We start from the raw sequence: 10,371 nt of genomic DNA, 5'->3' as shown, positions 1-10,371 counted from the left end.
GGGACTCCTCCGCATCCCACCAAGTCAGGCTACTTGGTTGTGACGCTCCCACAGATATTTTACAACAGACTTTTCCGCAAAACTCAGCACCTGCAGTCTGTAAGGGGCCTGCCCCCAGGGGCCATCCGGCTCACGGTGGGACTGGAAGCAGTCACGTCCCGGGTCAGGGAGGCCTGAGGAGGGTGCTGAGAGAGGTGCCTGAGCTGGCACGGGGCGGAGGGGCAGCGTTGGAGGGGGCGGCCAGGAGTGCCGGCCAGGTGGCCACGAGGCGAGACAAGGGCAGGGTCCAGGGCCCTGGGTGCTGAAGCTCCAGTGCTCTGGCCATGTGATGCAAAGAGCCAACTCCTTAGAAAAGACCCTGATGCTGGGAAAGATTGAGGGCAGAGGGGTGACAGAGAATGAGATGGTTGGACGGTATCACCACGATGGACATGAATTTGAGCAAGCTCCGGGAGACAGTGAAGGACAGGCGAGGCTGGCATGCTGCAGTCCATGGGGTCGCAGATTCAGACATAACTGAGCAACTGAACACCAACCAGGGCCCTGGAGGGCCCAGGATGGAAGTGAGGGGCCTTCCGCCCAGGACACTGCACACCCGCTTCCTGCCCCAGAGGAGAGGCTGAGACTCAGGCGGGATTCAAAAGGTCTTTATTTTTAGCACGAGGCGGACAGCTGGGGCTGGGTCCACTCTCTTTCCCTGAGGTCCCAGGACTGCAAGTAGACAGGTCCTGCTGTGTGGGACTAAAAACACCCAGCCCTGCCCCCGGCACCCCGGTAACCCCAGTGCTCCAGGGGGCAGGGCTACACGTCGTCCTCCGATACCAGGCAGTAGAAGTCCGTGCGGGCACTGTAGTTTCGGGAGCCAAGGTCTGACACATCCACTTCACTGCCTTGGCCCTCTCCGAGCGAGACCGCACCTGCATGTGGTAGAGCTGGTGGCTCCCCAAAGACAGGCCCTCGTACACCTGGGGAGGGGCACCGCCAGGCCTCAGGCTGGGCTGCACACTGCCTGCCTTCTGCCAGGCCACTCCCTGCTGCCCCTGCTTGCATGATGGCACTTGTGGTTCCCAGGCAGGCCCTGGGCCCAACCACCTCTATGGAAAGAGGCAGTGGGAGGTGCTGAAGTTAAAGCCATCCATGGCTGCAGGGCACGGTCCCCACCACCTGGGCCCCTTCAGGGGCTCCTTCACCTTCTGCAGCCTCCCTCCAACTCAGGGTGAGCTTCTTGGGGTCAGGGGTGGGGCTGGTGAGCCTACCCAGGTCCCCCTCAGGGTCGGGGTCCAGCTCGGGGTCCAGGGTCCGACCCTCTGGGAGCCGGCCTCGCACAATCAGCATGGGGTCCTTGTCGTCCTGCAGCCGGGTCTGGGGGTCTCCCTCCATCGATCTGTACTGCACCTTCCTCGGCAGCGCCAACCGTAGCTCTTTCCAAAAATCGGAGGAAGGCGTCTGGAGGCAAGGGGGGCAGTTAACGTGTGTGAACACATGAATGGGGTTTGGGGGGGGGGGTGCCAACACATAAAGACCCTGGCCTCCTCGGCCCCCAAAAGCCCACTCCTCTGGGCAGCTGACCACGGAGCCTCCACTCACGGGGTCCCATCCACAGCACCCCCCGCCCCCCACCCCTCCGCACCACAGAGCCGGGCTTCCAGAGCAGCAGGGTCACCAGGTGGCGGTGCTGGCGCAGCAAGCGCAGCGCAGGGTGAGCGGGGTCGCGCCGCTGGCCCTCGAAGGTGATGAAGATGGGTCTGCGCGTGAGCTCCAGCAGCCGGCACAGGCCCTCCCTGCGAGGGCGGCACTGTCAGAGCGGGCACGGCTGAGGCCCACCCAGCCCAGCACGGGACCCACCGGAAGCTGTGACTGCACCAGGCCCGGCCCAGGAAGGCATCCGACAACACCACCACAAGTCGCCGGCAGCGGCTCAGGTTCACCAGGAGGTCTGCCGACGGCTCTGCAGGACCCGGGCATCAGCGGGGGCAGCACAGACTGGGCCCTGGAGGGGCGGGGCCCTAGGAGGGGCCGGAGCCCGAGGGGCGGTGGGGAGGGGCCTGGGGCCGAGGGAGACTTGAGGGGCGGGGCCTGAAAGGCGGGATCTGTGACCCAGCGGGGGCGGGGCGAGCACCGGGACAGGGGCGGGGCCCAGCGGAAAGGGGCGGAGGGCTCGAGTGGGCGGGGCCCTTGGAGGGGCGGGGCCTGGGCCGAGGAGGACCTGAGGGGCGGGGCCTTGGGAGGCGGGGTCTGTGAGCAGCGGGGGCGGGGCCCAAGCGGAAAGGGGTGGGGCGCCGGTACCCGCGCGCGGCAGGAGGTCGCGGTCGTCCAGAAAGAGCTTGTAGCCACGATGCCGCTCCAACTGCGGCTTCAGGATGAAGTTCACGAACTTCCGGTCCTCAGGGCTGTCGCTGTAGGAGATGTAGGCGTCGTAGAGCTTCCCGTCTGCGGACGGCGGCGGGTCAGCGCGGCCGCTTTCCCGGCCTGGACCAGCCACCTTCAGGGTCCCCTAAACCTCCCCCCCTGTGCCAGGGAAGCCAGGCAAGCCCCCCAGACGAGACTCAGCAGATCCCGGCTCAAGCACCGCCTGGATTCGTCCTCAGCACAGGATTCCGGGTAGAGGCCTGGAACCAGGGTACCGTGACCCCCTTCTGCCCATCCAGTGCCCTCCTGGGCTGCACAGAGACACCCCTCTTCCAGAGTCCTCTAGGGACGGATGCCTCCTCACCCCCACCTGCAGAGCTGAGCCTAGTGAGGCCCCCTTCCCCCACGTCCGGGCCCCACGCACCGTTCATCTCCACCTCCCCATACTTGTCTTGGTACCAGAGCAGCACGTTGAGCCGACACTTCACGTACAGCAGCGCCACCAGGAGCAGGGCCAGCAGGGCCAAGAGCGAGGCCAGCACCGCGGCCGCATGTCCCGCCAGCCCTGGGGACAGAGCCGCTGTCTGAGCCACCCCAGCACCCTCCGAGCCGCAAGTCTCCCCAGGGCTCCCTCCTACCTTATATCCCAGTGCACCCCCTCACCAGCTCTCCAAAGAGTGAAGGAAGAGGAGCTGATGTTCCGGATGGAGCAGGTGAAGGTCCCGAAGTCCTCAGCTCTGGTCAGGTTGATCCCCAGGACACTGGACACAAGTACCTCTGACCAGTTGGTCTTGACCCTGGGGAGACCAGGCCCCACCCCCTCACCTGGGGCCCGAGAGCATCACTGGATGCCCCGGAGCCCCAGTTGTCTGGGACTCGCCCAAAGAGGCTGCAGATTTGGGCTTCCTGGCAGTCCCTAGACCGTAAGCTAAGAGAAATGGCCAGAACATGAAGAGGGTATGGATCTCTTTTGGGACATCACCCTGATCCTGGGTCCGGGTCCTGGAGGTACTCAGATCCCAGGCTTGGCCCAGCAGTCAATGAGTAAATTCAGGCCTTAGCACTCTGCTGGCACCCATGACCCTGGGTGGTCTACAAGGTGAGTGTCTAGAGGGGCCATCTGTCCCTGTAGTCACTGACTTAGTCTGCATCCAGAGTGGCACTCTGCCCATGTTGTGTCTGGCCAGTCACTCCCCAGCCCATGTTCAAGTGATTATAGACCAGAGTGTAGGTCAGAGAGGCCACTGGCTGTGGGTATATCCAGCATGTCACCTGACCCTGGACACCTCATCTCTTACCAGGAGTCCTCATGGAGGTCATAGAGGCTTCCATTGCTCAGCAGCAGCCCACCTTTCAGCCACTGTACTGAGGGCAGGGGGCAGTGGGGCCCCGAGACCACCAAGGCTGTGCAGTTCAGTGTGACCACGCTGCCCAGGGCAAGCCCCAGGACCTGGTTTCCAGACGGGGACAGGAAGTCAGGGGCCTTGTCGCAGGCTCCTGCAGAAAGAGGACCCAGTGGGTTACCCGTGCCTGTGATGCCAGCCTCCCACTGTGCACAGATGGTCGGTGGGCCAGGAAAATACCACGGAGGCCAGTGGCACGTGCTGCTCGGTAACCACACCGTGTCCATCCACAAGTCCCAGGGGGACAGGGCCCGGCCCTTGGCACGTCTTCTCCCAGCAGCGGCTAGTTCTTACGTGTTCTGCCTGCCCTGGACGTGGCTGCCCTGTCCTCAGAGAGGATGTCAGTGTGGAGGGCAGTGGCCAGAGTCATGGCTGAGGTCCACCCCCAGCCCAGCCCAGCAGGACCCACCTAGCTGCCTGTGTGCCCAGGACAGGAGCCAGCACACATGCTCTGTGTGCACCTGTGGCCCACTCTGTGACGTCTCGGCCCTGGCCCCTCAGCTGGACAGTGGTGATTTGGGAGACTTGGGTTGGACATGCCAGCACCTTCAACCTGGTAGAAAGTTAGAGTTCCAGGACCCTCTATTTCTGGCCACGGGCAAGCATTCTCACCTCCCTGAGACCTGTCTTTAAATTGGGTGATGAGCCCAAGCCGGCAGTCAGAGAAGAAAGCCATCGTCTTGGCAGGGAGGTCTCCCAGTAGCCCACATCTACCCACCCGATCCCCAGTGGCCCCCACCGGTGCCCACTCCCAGTATCCCTGGGCTTTACTGACCCCCCATGAGCAGGAGATGGGGAGGGCCCATCTTAACCACACTGCAGTGTGGAGCCAGCCTGGGGCAGGAGGTGGAGTGGAGCCCGTGCCCACCCCTCTCTGACCGTCTACCTGCCATGGTCTGGCCGGGGCCTCCTCGAGGCAGGCTGGACACTGGTGCTACCCACAGCGCCACGGGGCTCCTTGGCCGAGCAGACTGATCCCCCAAGGGCTGAGCAAGATTCACTCTCTGTCCTTGTGGCTGGTCAGTCAGGGCGCCAGGACGGGTCAGAGGCTGCTGCCATCCCCAGGAGCAAGTTAAACAAGAACAGGATGAGTTAACGTGTAACTCTGGCCTCGGAAGCACTGCCTCCGCCCCAGCTGTCTTGCAGAAGCCGCAGAGCACCGGGCATGGCCTGGACTGAACTTCGTTTGCCCCAGGGACACCCGACGGCCCAGGGTGGGCAGCGCCCCTGACGCCCTTCCTGGGCCCAGGAGCTGGCCTGGTTCCCAGGTCCTCGGGGACAAGGCCGCCACGTACAGACGGGGGCTGTGTACAGCCGGACTCAGCCTGTACTGAGGCTCCGAGGGGCCGGGGGTCGTGAGTGCCCGGCAGCCTGACTGGGCCTCACTCCCAGCCTGGATGCAGCAAGAGCAAAGCCCTCGAGGCCAAGGTGCCGACACAGAGGGGACGCGGGGCTCAGGCTGCTCTCGGGCGGCCTTCCTTCCAGGTCCTGTGCATTTCTCATCTTCAGACCACAGACTCTCGTCCGCATTGTCCGTCGGTTCTCCAAGGCAACCCCCACCAACCCACAGGCGCCTTTCTCTCCCACGCAGGGCGGGACCACCGCCCGCCAGACAGCAGCAGCTACGCATACACACCTCTCGACACAGAAAGCTCCACAGTGACCTGGGCTGCGGGGCGGGACAGTGAAGCCCAAGCTTCAGAGCCTTCGAGGACAGCCTCCTGGCTCCCGGGCCTCGGGCACCTGCTCCCTGGCGCCAGGCAGGTTCTCACTAGGCATCCAGTCCTCTCCCTCCTCCCTGTGAGTGGACGCACTGGCCTCCTTCAGGCCCCCTCCCTGCCCACAGGGCCCGTGAGGCTTTGCGGGGACGAGCTCCCCCGACTCCTTCTGCACGGGGGGGACCCAGCGTGGACCCAGGGTCGGCTGGAGCCCCTGCCTTGGCTGGGCTGGGACTTCCTCACAAACGGGGGAAGCACAGGCTCCCTCCCAGCGGGCGGGGGCAGAGGGTCCTGCCAGGAGCCGTGTGGAGTGGAGGGCAGCCTGGGAGGTCCCTGAAGCAGAAGAACCAGCCACGAGGGCTGTGAGGGCCTGGGCAGCTCGCACCCCCAGCCCAGACCAGAAGGTCCAGGGCAACTCCAGTCATGGCCCCTTGGCCTCCACATGCTGACACACCTCTGACCCCTGGAAAGTCACGCTCGGAGCCTCCTGGAAGTTAAGGCAGGTGGCAGGTGCCCCCTGCACACCGTGCCCAGTGGCCCCGCCGCGACACTCCCTCTCCTCCACACAGCCTCTGTGCTGCACCCCCAGCCCCTGTGCACCACTCATGCCCGCACGCTTGGTCCCCGGGCACATGCGCACACGCCCCACATGCCTGACACTGTGGCGGCCCACACCTGGCACACAGAACACACTTCCAAGTTGCCCAGGGCACACCGCCAAGAGCATCCGTGTACACCCCATACCACACACACTGCTCCTCACGCCCACCCTCGGCCTCCATCACCCCTCGCCCTCTCACAGTCACACGTGCCCCACGCACACACGTGCACTCACAAGCTGCATGCTCTGCAGGCCTCCCCTCACACAGGCCTGATTTTGAGGACAGGCCTCAGGCCGGGAAAGGCAGCTGAGGACAGGGACGCAGGCTCACGCTAAGCAGGGAAGGCATGAAGTCACCTGGCTGCAGCTCTTTCCTCCTGAGGAGGGGATGCCCGTCACTGAGGTCATTGGCTTGAGCTTGGGTGCGATCGCTTTGCTCAGCTGGGCCCCCGGCCCAGCCTAAAGCAGCACCGCAGCCCCGGATGCATCACCGAGCATGGCGAGGACCCGGCTCTTGTTTGTGTGTTTGAATCAGAAGTTTCCCCGTAGCTTCCTGGCTTTGCAGTCACATCCTCTGCTAAACCTAAACCCCACCCAGGCACCCCTCCCCGGCGGGCTGGCGGGCAGTTGGTGGTTCTCCCCGCCAGCCCCGCCTGCCCCAGTCTTCCTGTAACTCTGAGTCAAGCGGCTCCTTCCTCCGGGGCCCGCCCCAGTCCACTGCGGCCCGGGCCTTCCCTTCTCAAGCTAGGTCTAGAAGGCTGGGGCCCACGGTGATATGTGGGGGTCCTGTCCAGCAGACCCCCACTCAGGCCTGTCCTGCACACCAACGAGGAGCCGGGCAGCATGGCCTGCTTCCCGGACAGCCCTGTGGTCCCAGGACCTGGAGGGGGCGGGCTCCGTGTAGCTCCCCTGGCCCCAGCGAGCATCACTGACCTGCTGGGGGTGGTGCGGCTCCCGTGGAAACTCTCGCCAATGATAGAACTTTGAGCAGGGCTCTCCGGGCCCCACCCTGGCCACCTCCGAGGTGTAGCCCCCAAACGGTGAGCAGTTACAAGGGGCTTGGGTTATCACGTGGACCTTAGCCCCCTTTTCTACATAGGAAAGCAGTCAGGAGGCCTCAGCGAGGCTCCCAGATCTGAGCCCAGGTCGGGGGCAGCCTGAGGTCACCACAGATTCCTCTGCACCCTCATCCTAGACTGACCTGGCACTCTCAGCCCAGCACTGCTGGCTGATGGCGCTGCTCATGGAAATCAGGCAGGGTCGTTTGTGGCCCCTGTCCCTGCCCTCACCGCTGGGGCAGGGCCTTCCCTTGGAGCATTCTCATCCTACATCCTTAATCTGACCCTTTCCAAGGCGCCTTGCTCAAACACCCCAACCCCGTGGCCCTCAGGGCCTTTGGATAATGGTGCATCTTGGGCTCAGGTCCCACAGACCCTGCCTGCGCGCCTCCCCACTGAGCCGCAGCTCCCCGGTGGGCCCTGAGGCTGAGTGAGCAACATAAGCACCTGATGGACAGGTTAATGGGCTCCGGCGGTCAGCGACCTGCCCAGAAGCACCCAGGAGGAGGCAAAGAACTAGGTAGTCCCTGGTGTCCCCACCAGCCTTGCTGCCTCCCAGAGCTCCTGCCAGGTTGCCTGCCGCCCCACAAGCCGGCCGGTGTCACCACCTCACACCCTCGACTGGGCGCCCTGCCGCTTCCGCTCACGGCCGGCCTCCCCGCCGCGTCCCCCAGGCCCCCTCCCGAGAGCGAACAGAAACCCACGCGCCTCAGGCGCTCCAGAGAACAGCCCGCGGAGCCGGAGCCCGCCCCCTGCACCGCCCACCGCGCTCGGCCGGCGCCCCGCGGTTCCTAGAGAGCCCGGCCTCGCGCGGGTGCTCCGCCTTCCCCGGGCTCCACGTCGGCCCGGAGGCCCGGCCCGCGCCCGCCCCCTGTCCCCACGCTCTGCCGTCTGGCCGGCTGCTGGGCACCCAGAGGGTCTGAGCGACCCCCTCATCTGGGACAGGCGGCCCTCTGCGCCTGGAGCGTGCTTCCTTCCCTGACGTCTCTCCCGAAGGAAAGAACCCGCGCAAAGCGCGGCGGCCCCGCCAGCCGAGAGGCCCCTGCTGCGCCCCGCGCCCCCCACATCGCACTCCCCGCCTTCCGGAGGGTGGGCCGGCCTCCATACCCGGCCCTCTGGCTGCGGTGAGCCGGGCGAGGCGGGGCACGCGCGGTTGGAGGGCGCGGGGGGCGGGCTCGCGGGGCCGGGCGCCGGAGGTGGCTCCGCCCGGAGACAGGTGCGCGGCGGCGCCCTGGGAGGCCTCGGGCCTGGGCTCCGCTCGCCGCGGCGCTCCTTTTCCCTTTTCTGGCCAAGGGCCGCGGGCGGAGCGGGAAGAGCTGCCCTCGCCCCCGCAACCCCGAGGGCCAGGCCTCAGGTAAGCTCCGGCGACGCGCGCAGCCGGCCCGGCTCCGAGTCGCTTCCTGCGGAACCGCACCGGTCACAGGCCAGGGGCTCCGCGGGCCAAGAGGAGCCTCGGCCCCCCTAGGCTCCAGGCTCGGTCCTGGCTCCTGGGACCCGAAAACCGCCACGCACTTCCGCCGACAGGAGCAGCGATCTCCACTCACCTGCGGCCCAGACTCGAGGCTCGCGCGGCCGCGAGGGCGGAGCGGCTCACCTGGGCCAGGTGCGCCGCGGCGACAGCCCCAGCGACGGCGGCAGGTGCGGCCCCGCCCAGCGGCCGGGGCGAGGGCGGACCCTATTTTGCGCCCGCAGGCTGGTTGGTGCTCAAGAATGTCCCGCGCTCAGGCCCGTGGAGTCGCGGCCGCCGGGCCTAGGGGCAGAGGCCAAACCGGCCCAACCAACCCGGACCGCCTTGGTGCCCCAGAGACTCCTCGGAAATTCCGCCGCCCCCAGGGGCACCTGCGGCAGTTCTGGCCCCCTGCCCAAGCTCTTCCTCTTCCTCCAGGAAGCCTGCCTTAACTCCTGCCTTGACTCTTGCCCCTGATAGGTGCAGGCAAATCCTCACTTTTCTGTGGAAGCCCACGGAAAACCAGAGGAGAGCAGCAGGCTACTGCATTCCAGGCCTTTCCCCATCTGGACCTCAGTTTCCCAGCTAACCCTGTTATCGTTCAGTCGATAAGTCAGGTCCCACCCTTTTCTACGTCATGGACTGCAGCACAAGTCAGGCTCCCCCGTCCTTCACTATCTCCCAGAATTTGTTCAAATACCTGTCCATTGAGTCAGTGACGCTATCTAACCATGTCATCATCTGCTGCCTTCTCCTCCTGCCTTCAATCTTTCCCAGCATCAGTCTTTTTCAATGAGTCAGCTCTTCGCATCAAGTGGCCAAAGTTTTGGATTTTCAGCTTCAGCAACAGTCCTTCCAACAAATATTTAGGGTTGATTTCCTTTAGGATTGACTGGTGTGACCTCCTTGCAATCCAAGAGACTCTCAAGAGCCTTCTCCAGAACCACAATTTGAAAGCATCACTTCCTCAGTGCTCAGTCTTCTGTATGGTCCAATTCATATGCATACATGACTACTGGAAAAACCATTGCTTTGACTGTGTGGACCTTTGTGGGCAAAGTAATGTCTCTGCTTTTTAATACTCTGTTCTAGGTTTACCATAGCTTTCCTTCCACAGAACAAGCATCTTTTAATTCCATGGCTGCAGTCACCATCCGCAGTGATTTTGGACCTCCAGAAAATAAAATCTGCCACGGTTTCCACTTTTTCCTCTTTTATTTGCCATGAAGTGATGGGACTGGATGCCACTCAGTTCTTTGAATGTTGAGTTTCAAGTCAGCTTTTTCACTCTCCTCTTTCACCTTCAGGAAGAGGCTCTTTAGTTCCTCTTTGCTTTCTGCCATTTAAGTGGTATCATCTGCATATCTTAGGTTGCTAATTTTTCTCCCGGCAATCTTGATTCCAGCTCGGCATTCTGCATGATGTACTCTGCATATAAGTTAAATAAACGGGGTGATGGTATACAGCCTAGATAGAATCCTTTCCCAATTTTGAACCAGTCACTTGTATGTCTGGTTCTAACTGTTGCTTTTTGATCTACATACAGATTTCTCAGGAGGCAGGTACAGTGGTCTGGTACTTCCATCTCATTAATAATTTTCCAGTTTGTTGTGATCCACACAGTCAAAGGTTTTAGCGTAGTCAGTGAAGCAGAAGTAGATGTTTTTCTGGAAGGCCCTTGCTTTCTTAATGACCCAGCAAATGGCAATTTGATCTCTGGTTCCGCTGTTTCTTTAAAACCCAGCTTGTACATCTGGCAGTTCTCAGTTCACGTACTGCTGAAGTCTAGCTTGAA

At 63.2% G+C, this 10,371-nt stretch overlaps 1 protein-coding gene across 5 annotated transcripts; it reads right to left on the bottom strand.

The window, feature by feature from the left end:
* Positions 1-631: 631 nt before the first annotated feature.
* SIGIRR (single Ig and TIR domain containing) lies at positions 632-8,771 on the bottom strand. 5 transcript variants are annotated; one of them, XM_061407609.1, is made up of 10 exons: positions 8,674-8,770; positions 4,639-4,801; positions 3,648-3,846; positions 3,013-3,146; positions 2,774-2,914; positions 2,287-2,430; positions 1,846-1,948; positions 1,631-1,781; positions 1,257-1,446; positions 632-965 (listed from the first exon to the last, which is right to left on the bottom strand). In XM_061407609.1, exons 2-10 carry the CDS (start codon positions 4,643-4,645, stop codon positions 802-804), a joined length of 1,233 nt encoding a protein of 410 aa, XP_061263593.1. In that variant the 5' UTR covers positions 4,646-4,801; positions 8,674-8,770; the 3' UTR covers positions 632-801. The 5 variants fall into 5 exon arrangements, with proteins under 5 accessions (XP_061263593.1, XP_061263590.1, XP_061263588.1 ...); XM_061407606.1 differs by lacking the exon at positions 8,674-8,770 and adding an exon at positions 6,429-7,787 and having other exon boundaries at positions 3,013-3,110; XM_061407604.1 differs by lacking the exon at positions 8,674-8,770 and adding an exon at positions 6,429-7,786.
* Positions 8,772-10,371: the final 1,600 nt, after the last annotated feature.

This window comes from Bos javanicus, chromosome 29 (genome assembly GCF_032452875.1).
Source record: "Bos javanicus breed banteng chromosome 29, ARS-OSU_banteng_1.0, whole genome shotgun sequence".
NCBI classification, from domain to species: Eukaryota; Metazoa; Chordata; class Mammalia; order Artiodactyla; family Bovidae; genus Bos; species Bos javanicus.
Note: the sequence above shows the minus strand (reverse complement) of the source record. Positions and strands in the feature narration are given on the sequence as shown.